Raw genomic sequence first — 14,672 nt, 5'->3', positions numbered from 1 at the left:
TGATTGTCGGAATTTAAAGCGCGACCATAGCCGAGACCACAACAAGGGCTCAGCCAAAGGCAAGCTAGTCCCGCGCTTTTCCATCACGACTGAGCATCCTCGATTCAGTCACACGGTCGCTCTCTCTCGACTTGCGAGGCAGATTCTCCGTCCGCTGATGGAATGCAGTGTGTGCATTATAATGATACACAGATGAGCGAGGTTGCGAGGTGTTAATACGGTCGTGGTCGATCGCGTTGGCGGGCTTGCCCTCCTGGACCACGCTCGACACCACCACGATTGCCAGGGAGCGCTGGATTCGGACACATGTTGGCAAAGTGACCCATCTCTCCGCATTTGAAGCAGAGCACTTCCGAAAGATCCTTTCGCCAGCCACCACGTCCACCGTCTTGGGCTCCTCCCTGTGATGGCGGCTGTCCAAAGGCGTTGTTGGGTCTCCTCTGCATGGTGTTTGCGTATCCTCCCATGCCACCTTGGCCCCCTGCCTGCGCTGATCCGGGTGGTGCTCCTCCTGCTCCGGCCACGCCTCCGCCTGCCATGCCATATCTCCCTGGCGGTGCACGTCCACCGCGCATTCCTGCGCCATCGCCATACTCGTCGCCTCGACCTCCACCCATCCCAAATGCTTCTGCTGCTGTCAAAGGTCGATGTGTCAAGATCGGAGAAGTGGACCGTGATGCGCTCGATGGAGGGGTGCTTTTGACGTGTCCGCGGGTACATTCGAGTCCTTCGGGACAGAATCCAGCCAGATAGAGGGGACATGCAACCCTTCGAACGTGCTTCTTCGGACAGAGAGGGCCCTTTGGACAGAAGCCTCGATTGTATCTCTCGCATTCCCTCCTCTTGATCGCAGCGTCCACGTGAAGGTAGAGGCAATCGTCGCCGCTATTGCAGAAACCAAAGGTCGCATAGAAGCGGCATTCTGGTATTTTCCGCATGTCGTATTCGTGTAGATAGTCGCATTGATCGCCCTTCTTGCACAGCCCACGAAGCCAATGCTTGCAGACGGTGCGCTTGTTGGGATCGCGTAGTGCCGTCGAGCCCGGGGGGAGAAAGTTGAGATGGCTCGGTTTGACATGCCGCCTTGGACACGAAGCACCGCGCGGGCACTGCAGCCTTTCTGAGTAGTCTGGGCAGAGCTGTGCATCGTTATCTAGTTTGACGTTGAGGTTGTCCTTGATGTACTGCTCAAAGCTGAACTCGTTGTGGATGAACTCGGCTGGAATCGATGACGATGCGCCGACCAACCTCTGCTGTGTGATCAGCGGTCGATGCGCCGAATGCGAGCTTGGCCCCGCACCATGATGATGCAAGGTAAGAGGCGCGTTCATCCTGTCGTGCACCGGATTGTCGATGGTGGTAGACTGGATGAGAAGAGCAACCAACCAAAGACCCTTTTGTCTCTCCAGTCACCTGGAATTGGCTCGACCAACACTCTCCCTGCCACTGCGAATGACTGCGAATGACTGTGACTTATCGAGATTTGACTCAGCCCGATTGCTTGACCGAGTCCCGAGCTTTGATTCAAGAAATTTCTTCCTCTGCAGGCCCTAAAAGCAAAATTTGACTTTGGTTCTGCGGGGCGGCACAGGCTCAGTCAAGAGAATTTGTCGACCCGCCATCCAACCACCACCACCATCATCATTTCCACATCGCCCTGCTCATCTCGCATTCGACTCATCGTATCCGACTTCTTCGCTTCGGTTCAGCACCCTTCGCTGTCTTCAAGGTCTCATACGAGCACCTCCAAGCACTCACGGGCCGCATCTTCTGATCGCACGCGGCACATCACTTCGGTCTCGCCTGTTCACCTCGAGCACACGCTCGCTCGTTTCCCCTTCACAAGCAGGAATAGCCATCTCTTTCTCTACATTCCGAAGCTCGCAAGCCTCAACCCGGCCTCTTCACAATGAGGATCGAGCACTGCTTCTTCTGCTCCGCCCCGTGCTACCCGGGCAAGGGTATCACCTTTGTTCGTAACGATGCCAAGATCTTCAAGTTCTGCAAGTCGAAATGTCACAAGAACTTCAAGTTGAAGCGAAACCCACGAAAGGTTCGCTGGACAAAGGCTTTCCGCAAGGCGAACGGCAAGGAGATGACTGTCGACTCCACCCTCGAGTTCGAAAAGAAGCGCAACGTCCCCGTCCGCTACGACCGCGAGCTGGTCGCCACCACTCTCCACGCCATGAAGCGCATTCAGGAGATCAAGACCCGCAGAGAGATCGCCTTCTACAAGGCTCGCATGGCAAAGGCAGGCGTCAAGGCAAAAGCAAAGGAGGCCGACCGTCTTCTCGTCCACCGCAACGCCCACCTTCGCGCTTCCATCGACGCTGCCAGGCTTACCTCCTCGTCCTCCAAGGACAAGATCAAGGTCAAGGCAACCTCAGCCAAGCCCAAGTCGGCTCTCGTTGGTGCCGGCAGCTCTGGCATGACTATGGGCATGGACACCGACTAGGTACGCCATCCTTTGGCCCCGTGGGCCTCGAAATCATCAGTACTAGGAAAGACGTGGCAGGCTTGCGCGAATCAGGTCGCGCCCTGTCCGCTTCCTGCTCACGCCAAAGCTACGCACTTCTCCAATTCAGACACATAAGGCCCGCTGCACTTTTCTTGCAAGACACGCACCATATCAGGTTCGTCTCAGTACGTCTTCCGAAGGGGACCTCTACGTCACGGCTCGCATCTCCAGCATTCAACCATGCTTGTACTATACCTCCACCTAGATCAAGACGGAACCCGCGCTCTTGGTCTTCGCATTTGCATTCTTATCGTTACCCATCGTCGTCGATCGCTGTGCGTCGGCATGTGCACACAATGAGTCCATCAGGACGCTACAGGCCCCTTGAGTCGCCTTGCTTGCCCAACACCACAATGCCAGGACAGGTAAAGCAACACCGCTGTGTCTCTTGAGATTCAATCCTGCTCCAGCAACGGCGCCAATAGCAACTTGCCTCCGTCCGCCGTGGGCTTCTTTCATTTGTTGGCTCTCATCAGCCACATGCTCGACGGGTAGCTTGACTCGCTTCTGGCCTTGCTTGTGTCCTCCTATATGTTTTGTAATACCGTCGCACCCATCCTTCGCAGTCTTCTGACCTTGGAGGATATGCTGAGGACTCAGCCCTGACACCGCCTCTTGAATGTGGTCAGCAGCAGCCGAGCATGCTCATGTGCTCGACAGTGGCTCGAAGTGACCCACCACAGCCGCCCGCTTTGGAGTTCCGAACACGACCTGGCGAGCCTCTCACAGCGATTACTCGAGCTCTGTGTCCGGCAAAACGCAAGCCTTCCCCTGGTATACAAAAACGCGTGCAAACATGCGGTCCGTACTAAATAACATATGACTTTTAGTCGCTAACTTAATCCGCAACACAGCACCGTAGAACTAATTTCAAGAATTGTGAGGGACAAATTTGAAAATGTCTGAAGTTCGACGGCTGCCCGTCTCAAATTGTCGTTCATGATTTTTAAAACATGCACTGGACAATGTTGGCAAGAAAAAATCATAGCATTGGTCAGCGATACGCCTGTCTTGACATGCGATTCGCTCTCCCGTGCGAATGATAATGTTGAATAAAATGACTTGCGTCAATCGCGTGTTGAAGCAAGTAAAAATGCACGACTGATTTTTTCAGCCTCATTTTTGCGAGCCTCTTTCGGGATTTGATGATTGGCGAGCAGATTAGAAAGAGATGTCAGACGTGCTAAAAAGATTCAAAAAGACTTGGTCGCACGCTCGAAGTAAGTTAATCGTTGACAAGCAATTGTCAGTGAGTAAAGACCGATCTTGGACACATCGGAGAAAAAAGATAATTTCTTGCGAATGAATGGCTGTTGGCCGTTGTTTTTCGTTCGTTCTGGCGGTGTTTTTCGTTCGTTCTGCATATACACACGCGCACACACAGAGCACAGTTTAGCATGGAGAGATATCAAGATCTCCGCTGTTGCTCGCAGCGACCCATTGGTCCTCATCGATCCGTCAAGGACGATACCACTCATCGCTTGGGCCGGAATGTCGCGAGCGTTGATTAGCAGCATGCAGTGCAATGTGAAGAGTGAGCGATCCACGTCGCGGCAGAGTAGACGTATTGGATGCGTACAAAGAAGAGAGGCAATGAGCTCTCCGGAAGAGTCGAGCATGCGGAAGGAGGCGTCATGCGAGATGGAACCGAGCCTGCAGACTGCATGCGATCTTCGCTGACCTGCATGACAGGAAGGGATGAGGAAGCAAGAGGGGCAGCATGCATCTGGAGCGGACCCAGAACCAAGTCTATCCTCGGCAAGAAAGTGGATCCAGGGTTTTGGTGCCGGCGGTGTCTCGAGCCCCGCGTTGCCGATGAGAAACCGGAACGACACTGCTTTCCACAAAGTGATGCACGTTTTTGTCCCCTGCTCCTACCACCACCATCGTCACCGCTGCAGCTCCCTTCCGGACCATTCATCTTATCCCGGCTCAGATCGGCACGATGGCATGGCAAAGGCCAGCATGGCTGGGCGGTTTGGGGCCCAGGAGCAACTCCGAGACAAAGGGCACCGGTGGGCCGTCGAAGCCAACGACCAAGCATGGGCGCTCGAAAGAAGGCCAATCGTCAGGCAGTAGCGCCACCACCCTGATCTCGCGGTCGAGCAAGGCTGCTAATGGTTCGAGCATCAAGGTCTCTGCTGCCGACAAGCTGAAAAGGAGCGGCGACATCGACGTGGTGGTAATTGGCGCTGGCCTCTCTGGACTCATTGCGGCGGACGAGTTGACGCGAGCCGGCCTCAAAGTCAAGGTGCTCGAGGCCAACGATCGGGTGGGTGGAAGAACGCTGGATATGCGCCTCGACGATGGCAATGTGATCGAAATGGGTGGGCAGTGGATCGGGCCTGGCCAGAACCAGATCCTGGAGCTCATCAAGGAGCTTGGTCTCGAGACTCATAACACCTACGACGAGGGGCTCAGCATCTACCGATCCACCGATGGCAGAGTCAAGCAGTACAAGGAGATGATCCCTTGCGGCATCATCCCGTCTCTTGATCTCCTCAAGGCCACTCGCAAGATCAACAGCCTCTCGAGATCCGTGCCAGCAAAGACGCCAAGCGAGGCCAAGCACGCCCGCTACTGGGATGAAAGGTCTATAGGCTGCTGGATTGACGACGCAATGTGGACCTTCGAGGCCAAGCAACTGTTCCGCATGGCTATCAAAGCTGTCTACGCCGAAGATGCGGAGTCCATCAGCTTCTTGGATCTCCTCGCGACTGTTGCAGGAGCAGGCGGTGACATCGAGCAAGTGCTGAGCGATGCGCAGACTACTCGCATCGTCCAAGGCCCACAATCTATCAGCGAACGTCTTGCCGCTCGTCTGCCAGATGGCGTCATTCGACTCAACCAGAAGGTGCTGAACGTCCACAGGGCGAAGGACGATGTTGCCTCGGCGGAGGAAGCTGTGTATGAAGTCTCGACAACCGAGGGCCAACACTTCAAGGCACCCGTTGTCATCGTCACTCCACCTCGGCCGTTGATCTGCCAGATGGACTTTCAGCCGCCACTGCCGTCGGGTCTCATCCAGTACTACCGCCGTCAGCCCATGGGCTCGGTCATCAAGTTCAACATCGTCTACTCGTCTCCTTTCTGGCGCGCTGCGGGTCTCAGCGGTGCTATGATCAACGCAGACGAGACGAGCCCTGTTCAATTGACCTACGACAACTCGCCAGCCGACGCCAAGCATGGTGTCATCGTCGCTTTCGTTCTAGGCAACAACTCGCGCCGCTTCCTTCACCAGAACCCAGATGCCGACACTCGCAAGCAGACCGTGCTGGACTTCCTCGTCACGCTCTTTGGCCCCGAAGCGAGCAAGGCCACAAAGGTGCTCGAGATGAACTGGACTCTCGCGCCCTACGCCACTGGAGGCTACGGCTCTTTCAACCCACCCGGCGTTCTGACCAGCTTCGAAGATACGGAACGCGATGAGATGTCCAAGGTCGGCAACCTCTACTTTGCCGGCGACGCCACGAGTGAGATCTGGCAGGGCTACATGGAGGGTGCTCTGCTCTCGGGCAGACGCGTAGCCAGCCGGATCATCTCGACCTTCGAGCCTTAGACGAGCCTGCGCCCTAGGCTCCCTTCAGCGGAAATCTGGCCGCCAGCTATCTTGTCCCGTCTCAGGTACACCCCGCGACCCCACCGTTCTAGATCGCATTGGCACTTCATGGAATCCTTCGCAACGCACGTCTTCGCAACGCACGCCCACCTTCGGGACGGACCCAATGCGCCCAATACCCCTAGGTCACAAAACATCGGACGATTCCTCATGCTTCACACGCAATACCACCCCTACATAAAGTCTCATGTTCAAACAAGCTGTGCCTGACGCTCACTAACTGTGAATGCCAATAGTTTCCCTTCCATCAGGGTTCCGCCAGTCTCAAAAACGCTGAGTCACCATGCGAAAAACGACAGAGCTTTTATGACGAATGCGAAGCTGTTGACACCAATGAGATTGCCATGGAGGAAGTGAGTCTGAAGAGGAGGGTATGCTGGCCTGACGAGCGCCATGAAGCTGCTGAGAAATCTAGGTCTACGAAGGACGGAACGGTATGCAAACCTCTGCTCAATCGACAAAGGTCTCCCAGTCGGATCGGGGGCCCATGGCCTCCATCTGATCGCGCACCTGCTGAAGATAGCCGGTCCAGCCCTCGAGCTCGGCCTTTCCGAACCTGTCATGCACCGACTTGACAATATCCAGCTTCAGCGAGCCTTGCTTGAGCGGGAGGTCGGCGAGGCTTGCCTTGTCCAGGACACGCTTCTGGTCGGGAATGAGCGCAGGCAGACCGAGCACGGTACGTGTGCGCGCCACGTCGAACTCGACAATCTTGGTGATGAAGGGGTCGTACACCTTGAGCAGATTCGAAGTCGGGATGTAGGGCTCCTCGATCTTGACTGCCTCGTCGTTGAGGAGCGTCATGGGGATGCGCGATTCGTCGCCCCGGCCGCACGCAACGTGGTAGCAGGGCACCTCAGCGAGGTGCTTGCTGGTCGGGGCGGCGGGGTTCTTGGGGTGCAGGCGATGCGTCGTGGGCAGCTTTTGCAGCGCGTGCGCCGACGCAGTGACGGCAAGGATTTGGTTGACGGCAATGTCGACAGGGATTACGTCGAGACCAGAGTTGGGGAAGACGAGGCTGGGATCGACACACTGCGCTGCCAAAGCGGCGCATACAGGACTCGAAGGGTGACCAGCACCCCAGGCATCGCGAGGGAAATCGATGGCAGGACCCAGCGTGGCCAAGCGCACAATGCGGCAGGTCTTGCCGTGAAGCTTACGACCTACCTGCGAGGTGAAAAGCGAGTTGACGCACGACTCGGCATACGTCTTGGCCTGGAAATAGGTGTTGACGTGCTCGCCCTGCTCATCGACTTGGGTACCGCAGCCCTCGGGCGTCAAGGACTCGCTGACGAGCGAGCCATTCTTGAGATACCAACCGACGAAGGTAGTCGAGACGTGGATATGAGTCTTGACGTTCCACGTGAGGAGCGAGAAACGAGCTGTGAAGTAGGCGAGATCGGCCATAGATTGGAAAGCTTGCGAAATGGGGAGGGTGAAGCGCGTGTCACCGGCGCAGTGGATGACGATCTCGGTCTTGCGCACCTTTTCGAAATCCTGCTCGTTGAGGCCAAAGTTGGGCCTAGCGCAGTCGCCGTTGACAAGAACAAGCTTGGGAAGGGCGCCCTCGGACTCGGGCTTGGCGTGGTGATGAAGAGCCTTGGGTAGACGCTTGAGCGCCTCTTCGTCGGTCTTGCCGCGCACGATTGCAACGATCTGCTTGATGTTGAAGGTGGAGTCGCCGAGCAATCTGTGGAGCAGAGCAGCACCCACGAAACCAGCGGCGCCGGTGATGAGAATGCGAGAGCTATTGAGGACATCCTGGATGGTCTGGTCGCGCACGACGGCGTCGTCTGCCAAGTTGAGATTCGCAACGGACTCGACCATGCTGGTCGCGTCGGACGAGACGTCGGTGGCTGTGGACCTTTCAGTGCAGGCCGGGGAGGGGCTGCGGGTGGAGACCATAGCGAAAGCGCTCGAACGGAGAGCAGCGAACGGGAAAGTGCAGAAAAGAGGACGTATATCGGGAGGAGAGGAAGAAGTCGTGCGCAGGCTGACCAGAGGAGAAGGAGGACGTTGGATGATGATGGACGGAGGGGATGGTGTGCGAGGCTGTCTGGCGAGCTTTATGGAGGCGACTGCGGAGAGGACGAACACAGGAGGTATACACGGGCTCAGAAGAGGAGATCAAGTTCTATGCACAAGTGTTGCGCTTCAAAGTGGCACATGCAGAGAGAAGCGGAGCGGAGGTGCGAGCACGACTGACCCGAAGTGGGCGGGCCTGCGGTCAGGAAGGGGACGGCTGCCGCCTCGTCTCCGCGGCGAGAAAGGGAGACGGCCGGCAGCGGATGTGCATGCACTTGCGCTGAACACTGTGCTGCTCGAAAAGCTTGGATCGCACGACCGCTACGCAGACCGAGACCTTTGCGAGGAACAAAAGAGAGAGTGGCGATGTTTTCAAGTGGGCGTGAGCGCAGAATTTTGGGCCTGATTGGTGGGACGAAGAACGCTGCGCCGGCTGCCTCGTGCAGGATGCAATGTCGACCTGCGTGTGCGTGTGTGTGTGAATTTGCAATAAGGTGCCGGTCAGAGTGTCGCTCAATCCAGAGTTAGAGGTGTGCGGTAGTCCGGCCAATGTTGTTAGCGTCAAGACCCTTTGCAAGAGGTGGCAGATTGATTCTCACAACCCAACATGAAGAGCAGCGGTAGAACGTGACGGGGTTGCAATTGGCTTTTGATAGCTAGCCAACGAGCACAGACTGTCTCTCCGAGCAATGCTTGTTGCTTGTCAAGCTGATGTGAAGGCTAGGCTCACGAGCGGGCGAGCGGGTACAGATCAGGTCCAGACTGTGTGATGTACCGGCGGCAAACTTTGACTCGGAGCATGGTCACAGCAAGCTTGCCGAAGGATGTAAGGGGTAGAGAGCACTTTGGAGACTGCGAATAAACGCAATCACGGTGAAGGGCATGATGCGCCGAGAGACCATTTCCGGCAAGAAGAACCCGGAACGACATGAGGTGCCAAGGGACAAAGAAGGCGTGAGGATCGTCGTGCATTGAACAGGCCTTTCCGAATATGTAGGAAGAGGTCCCACCAGCAGGAGAGGCTGTGCTGAGATGCAGGGGATCCGAGACTCGAGACTGGCTTGCATGCATCTATTGATGGGAGCTGTTTTGAGCTGCGCCGGAGGGCAAGATGGTTCGGAATGCAGTACATGAAGGTGAATGCGTCAGCACAAGATAGTGGAATGGCGTTCGATACTTGTTCGACAGGAGATGAGAGGCAAACAAACGTTGCTCGGAACAGGGTAAAGCTGGAGCGGCGGTGAGTTGCTAAGCTTGGCTCGCTCCTCTCAACTGTTGCGGAGAAGGAACCCGCCGGTCGGCAAAGGAACAAGAGGCGCATGTTTGGTGCAAGCCACTAGTTAGGCTCGTGCCAATCTGAACTAACCCAAGTTCTGGCCAATGAGGCGGCACGTCAGCAAAGAAGAGGACCCTGAAGCAAGAGAAAACAATATTCAATCTGGGGCCGACGGTTCGTTTGCTGTCACTTTCTCCCTCTCTCTACTGTATTCTTGCTATGATAAATTGGAATTTGATGTTTGCTGCCACGTTTGAGACCGAATCACCGGATAGAACGTGCCAATCCGCGGAACTTCGAGTGACGTGGAGAGCGCCGACATCGCCTCAGTCATCATGAATGATACTGAGCGACTCAACGGCCCATGGCATGCTTGCCTCTGAATGTACGCAATTCCAACCGTCCTTGGTGCACAGACGTGGCGGATTGTATTGAAGGTGTTGATGAGGAGTCGAATAGCGCTAATGCCGACGAGGAGGGCAAAGGGGATGAACGATGCCGTCGAGAAGGGAGCGTGCCGGCTACTGATCAGAGGGGAAGAGAGCGTCTAGAACCTCGGTGGTCTGGATTTAGGCTGCTCCAACAACGTTCACGTCAAGTTGGGCCAAACGGCACACTCTGCAAATCATGCAACCTTGACCTTTGTAATGCTCATTTCAAGTTTGAGCTGCCGACAATACCAAATTCAGAGCGCCAAAATAGAAATTCGGCTTTGAGAATGGTAGTGCATGTCTCAGGTGCCGAAGGCTGGGTTTGACAGCGGCCGCCCAATTGTATGCATAATGCAAAGGAGTTGGCCGTCCTCCTCTTTGTCCTGTAGATGCGCCGAGCCATGGAAGTCCGTTGTGCTGCCGTCTGCTTTCCAGCTCAGACCACCAGCCGTCTCGTCGATTCTTCGGATGAGGAGCTCATGCCAGCAACGGCAAGCTCGGACGCTGCCCCGGCAAGACGGCAAGCTTTCAACTCGCCATGCCACTTCGGAGCGATAAACCTGATCGTCGTCGAACCTTTTCCATTCGCTGCAGGGTCGCGTCAGCTGGAAGAACAACTTTTGACACGTTGATCTCATGGGGAAACCCTCGTTGAATCACCGACGCAACACGTTCCAGTTCCAACGACCTTGACCTGCGGCTTCCTCGTTCAATGCAGCTCGTTTCTGTCTTCGACCGACGGCAATTCCCGCAGGCAGAGTTTGTTTCCACGTCCGATGAATCTGCGTTTGTGTCGCCTCCGTGCCTCGCTGTTTCGATGTGTGGATGGCGCCATCCTCACTGCTCTGTGCGCAACGTCTCGCCACTATCCGTATCAGCGTCTACCCGAAGGGTGTGTCTGATTTGCGAAAACCGACAGAATTTGTCTTCTCATGTTCGTTTCGCCTTCCCACGTGCGATGCGATGCTGTCGTAGAATTCCAGGCAGCCTTCACATCACAACGTCGGAATGTGAAGCAAGGCTGTCCCAGATCGAGGTGGAGCAATGCGCAAACCAACTTGGTGCTTCAGCCTCACAATGATGCGCAGACTTCGCTTCTCGCCGACGCCTATTGTCTTTCGGCAGAAAGTATTTTCAGCCCACTTTCATTAACCCTTGACGCACCAACACCGACATACGAGACAGACGCGTTTTGCTTTCTCGGGGCGAAAGGCGGAAGCGAGCTGGTCAAGACGAGCGAGGATTGAAGCATTCACCTCACTTGAAGCAGCGCACAAAGGGCCCCTGAGTCTCATAGTCTGCACGATGCACCACACAACCCCCTGCCGATGCAGGTGGGCCTGAACAGCTGCTAGACACCAGCGTGCACCGCCGTTAACTGAGCATTGCGTCCCAAGTATCTGCAAAGCACTTTGCCGCCCACTGGGTCCTGCCGACGTTGTGCGCAGCCCTCTCCGGCCCACAGGTCGTTCCTGCTTTCGTGTGATAGAGTCTCAGCGGTCTGTGTCGAGGTGCAGCCCTGAACATAGTAGGCTGTGTCGTGTGATAAGTGGTCCTGCTCATTTCGGTCGCAGGTCAAGTTGAACAGCACTTGGACTCTGTGCAGGCCCAGTGCGTGCAGCAGAAGCGACACTTTGACGCTCCGAAGCGACCTTGCATACTGCTGTGCTGCGCTGCGCTGCTTACCGCGGCGCTCCGCTTCATCCCACTACTTCATTTGTGTGGCGTGCCGCGCCGGTCTCGACGTCTCGGTGACCCAGTCCCTCATCCGATGTGATTCGATTCGATCGTGCATCCCGCAACCACGTTCATCGTCCTTCCCTTCGGGTCAAGATCTGGCCTCAACCGCGCTTGCAAGACACTTTACGCACCTTTGCTTCTCCGCCGGTCGCTTGGCGTTCCTCGTTCGCAAGCGACCATCTTGCTTCCTCGTTCCGCTCCACATAGGACTGACCCCAACCACTTGCACACGTCACACGTAGACACCCACGCTCTTTCTCGCCCCGCCTGGCCGCTCTTGCTTACCTGCTAGCAGCAGACCAAAGTAGCATAGCCCAGCTCAAGCTTTGTCCGCACCAAACATTCCGAAGGCGCACATCTGTTCTAGGAGAACCTGGTGAAGCGATTCCAGCTTTCCGCTTGCACCAAAAGCACCTCTGAGCGACTTGACTCGCAACCATCCACTGCGTCTGCATCATCGGACTCCCCCTCGTTTCGACCATCATCAATAGCAACGCTCGTGTCTGTCGTTCGTCTCTGCAACATCCACGCTTGCGGCCAGTCCGCTCCGCACCAGCATCGCTTTCACCCACGCCTCATCAATTGGCGAAAACAAGCGCCACTCTCAACAGATAGCAACGCCTTACCCACTTTCCACTTCGAATTCGACCGCAAAACACAAACATAGCGAGCGCATCTATCACAAACGCAACACGGCATGGCCGACCACGACGGCGGCCGCACCGAGGAGGCCATCACGGCCGGCCCTGATGCCACATGTGTGGACACTCCGACATCGTCCTATCCACCTGAGACAACCATATCCGAAGCAGCGCCCCCATCGTACGTGTCCACGCCTCGACCCGCATATGCGCCAGATCTTGTTGCGCACTCGACGCCCAACCTGGCCGCCAGCTCGATGCGCCATCTGCCCTCGTCCTCAACCTCGACCGACCACACCTGCCGCCCGAGCCTCGACACGACCCACTCAAGCTCGGCCAAGTCGCGCCTCTCGGCGCGCACCCACTTCCTGCTGGTCTTCTCTGCATTGTGCGTCTCGTCTTTTCTCTCGGCGCTCGATCTCACCACTGTATCCACTGCGCTGCCGACCATCGTCTCGGATCTGCAAAACGACGCAATCCGGTTTGGCAAGCATCACCACCACTCTCCCGTAACCACTTCGACGAGCTCGACCGGCTATGGGGGCACGTACATCTGGATTGGCGCAGCATACACCGTCGCTGGTATGGCGATCTTGCCCATGACCGGCGGGTTGTGCGAGATCTGGGGCCGCAAAAGTGTACTCCTCTCCTCGTTGTTCTTCTTTCTCTTTGGCAGCATCATCTGCGGCGCGAGCCACAGTCTGGAGATGATGATCGTCGGGAGGGTGTTGCAAGGTGTAGGAGATGGAGGAATCATTTCGCTCGCAGAGATCATCGTTGCCGACCTCGTCAGTCTGAGCGAGAGGGGAACGTATGAAGGCATTCTGGGCGTCGTCTGGGCGGGCGCCAGTGCGGTGGGCCCACCCATCGGCGGTGTCTTTTCTCGCAGAGACCACTGGAGGTGGTTGTTCTGGCTCAACGTCCCCGTGACGGTGCTGGCGATCATCATGATCAGCTGCTTCATGCACATGAAGACGCCTCAAGCCGACGTCAGGTCCAAACTCAAGTCGATGGATTGGAGCGGCAACGCGCTGCTCATGCTAGCCACCGTCGGGTTAGGTCTGTCGCTCACCTGGGGCGGGGCGCGGTACGGGTGGATGAGCGCACCGGTGCTCATCCCGCTCGTCCTGTCAGTGCTGCTCTTTGTCGCGTTCTTCTACCTCGAGCTGTTCAAATTGCGAAACCCGACAGTGCCGAGGGAGCTGCTGTCGAACCGCACCGCCATCAGCGCCCACCTCACCAGCTTTGCGCACGGCGTCGTCACCATGGCCATCATCTATGTCATCCCAACCTACTTCCAGGCGGTCAAGCTGTCGTCCACCATCATGTCTGGCTGGATGGTCCTCCCCTTTAGCTGCACTGTCGCGCTCACCGCCATTGCATTCGCAGTGAGCATTGAGGTGACACAACGCTACCTACCACAGAATCACCTAGGATGGTTCTTCACCGTGCTCGGCGTTCCACTTTTGCTGCTGCTTGACGTCGACGCAAAGCCAGTAACGTGGATCCTGGTGCAGCTGCCCATCGCCATTGGATGCGGAATCCTGTTCGTCGCGCCCCAGTTCCCGACCTTGGCGTCGGTCGCAGTCGAACTCGCCTCGCGCGCTTTGGCTCTGCAACTCTTCTTCGCCTCGTTCGGCCAGACGCTCGGCATCATGCTCGCCGAAGCGGTGTTCCAGTCGTCGGTGCACAAGGCGATCAAGTCGCCCTCCATCCAGGCGCTCTCCGCCAACGGAAGTCTGCCGTTCAACATCGAAGACATCTCCTCGCCCTATTCGATGCATTTCGGAGCGCTGCGCACACTGGATCCGGTCGCCAGCCGTGCTGTGAGAGGCGTATACAGTGGCGCACTGCGACATGTGTGGCTGCTGTTGATTCCGTTTGCGGTCGCAGGCTGGGCCATCTGTTTTGCGATGAAGGAGCTCGAGATGCACGACGAGGTGGATGAGCGGTTTGCTGCAGACGTGCTCGATGGCGACGCGGTCGATGGAGATCGCGAAAAGGGATTGCTCGTCGATAGCACAGCAAGCAAGACGAAAGAGCCCACCTGGCGCACATCCCCAGAGGACATCACGCCAACCGAGCCGTCAGCGTCAATGCTGCTCCACCATATCGACGGAACCCCCACCACCCAAACCACCGCAACCTCGCACGACTCGCACTACACTCGACAATAGCATAGCATTCACATAGATTCCATTCGTCTTCTTGTTCATCCATAGCATCCGCTCCGCAAAGACATTGCGTTTCGCACGTTCATTCTTTCACACTGGACCGCGATGACTGACAATTGAGAAGCCCTCATTGAGACTGAGCAAAAGGCAAGCCAGCAAGATAGACTCTTCATGGGTAGCTGCGTCTGCAGTACCAGCTCGCAATGATGGCTCTGAGTGGGGCTGTTTGGATCACAAGCAAGCACATT

At 56.5% G+C, this 14,672-nt stretch overlaps 5 protein-coding genes across 5 annotated transcripts; 3 read left to right on the top strand and 2 right to left on the bottom strand.

The window, feature by feature from the left end:
* Nucleotides 1-212: 212 nt before the first annotated feature.
* PSEUBRA_003455 (Zinc finger, CCHC-type) lies at nucleotides 213-1,331 on the bottom strand (the record flags this gene model as incomplete). Its single annotated transcript, XM_016436539.2, has 1 exon — nucleotides 213-1,331. The coding sequence occupies one exon, from the start codon at nucleotides 1,329-1,331 to the stop codon at nucleotides 213-215; it is 1,119 nt and encodes a 372-aa protein (XP_016292265.2).
* Nucleotides 1,332-1,909: 578 nt separating this feature from the next.
* On the top strand, nucleotides 1,910-2,455 carry PSEUBRA_003454 (Ribosomal protein L24e-related; the record flags this gene model as incomplete). Its single annotated transcript, XM_016436556.1, has 1 exon — nucleotides 1,910-2,455. The coding sequence occupies one exon, from the start codon at nucleotides 1,910-1,912 to the stop codon at nucleotides 2,453-2,455; it is 546 nt and encodes a 181-aa protein (XP_016292264.1).
* Nucleotides 2,456-4,463: 2,008 nt separating this feature from the next.
* On the top strand, nucleotides 4,464-6,077 carry PSEUBRA_003453 (Amine oxidase; the record flags this gene model as incomplete). Its single annotated transcript, XM_016436542.1, has 1 exon — nucleotides 4,464-6,077. One exon carries the CDS (start codon nucleotides 4,464-4,466, stop codon nucleotides 6,075-6,077), a length of 1,614 nt encoding a protein of 537 aa, XP_016292263.1.
* Nucleotides 6,078-6,587: 510 nt separating this feature from the next.
* On the bottom strand, nucleotides 6,588-8,042 carry PSEUBRA_003452 (Male sterility, NAD-binding; the record flags this gene model as incomplete). Its single annotated transcript, XM_016436524.2, has 1 exon — nucleotides 6,588-8,042. The coding sequence occupies one exon, from the start codon at nucleotides 8,040-8,042 to the stop codon at nucleotides 6,588-6,590; it is 1,455 nt and encodes a 484-aa protein (XP_016292262.2).
* Nucleotides 8,043-12,306: 4,264 nt separating this feature from the next.
* Nucleotides 12,307-14,427, top strand: PSEUBRA_003451 (Major facilitator superfamily; the record flags this gene model as incomplete). Its single annotated transcript, XM_016436549.1, has 1 exon — nucleotides 12,307-14,427. The coding sequence occupies one exon, from the start codon at nucleotides 12,307-12,309 to the stop codon at nucleotides 14,425-14,427; it is 2,121 nt and encodes a 706-aa protein (XP_016292261.1).
* Between the last annotated feature and the right edge of the window lie 245 nt (nucleotides 14,428-14,672).

The sequence above is a fragment of the Kalmanozyma brasiliensis genome, assembly GCF_000497045.1.
Source record: "Kalmanozyma brasiliensis GHG001 unplaced genomic scaffold PSEUBRA_SCAF21, whole genome shotgun sequence".
NCBI lineage: Eukaryota > Fungi > Basidiomycota > Ustilaginomycetes > Ustilaginales > Kalmanozyma > Kalmanozyma brasiliensis.
The sequence above is the reverse complement of the archived record's forward strand: the minus strand, read 5'-3'. Positions and strand labels throughout refer to the sequence as shown.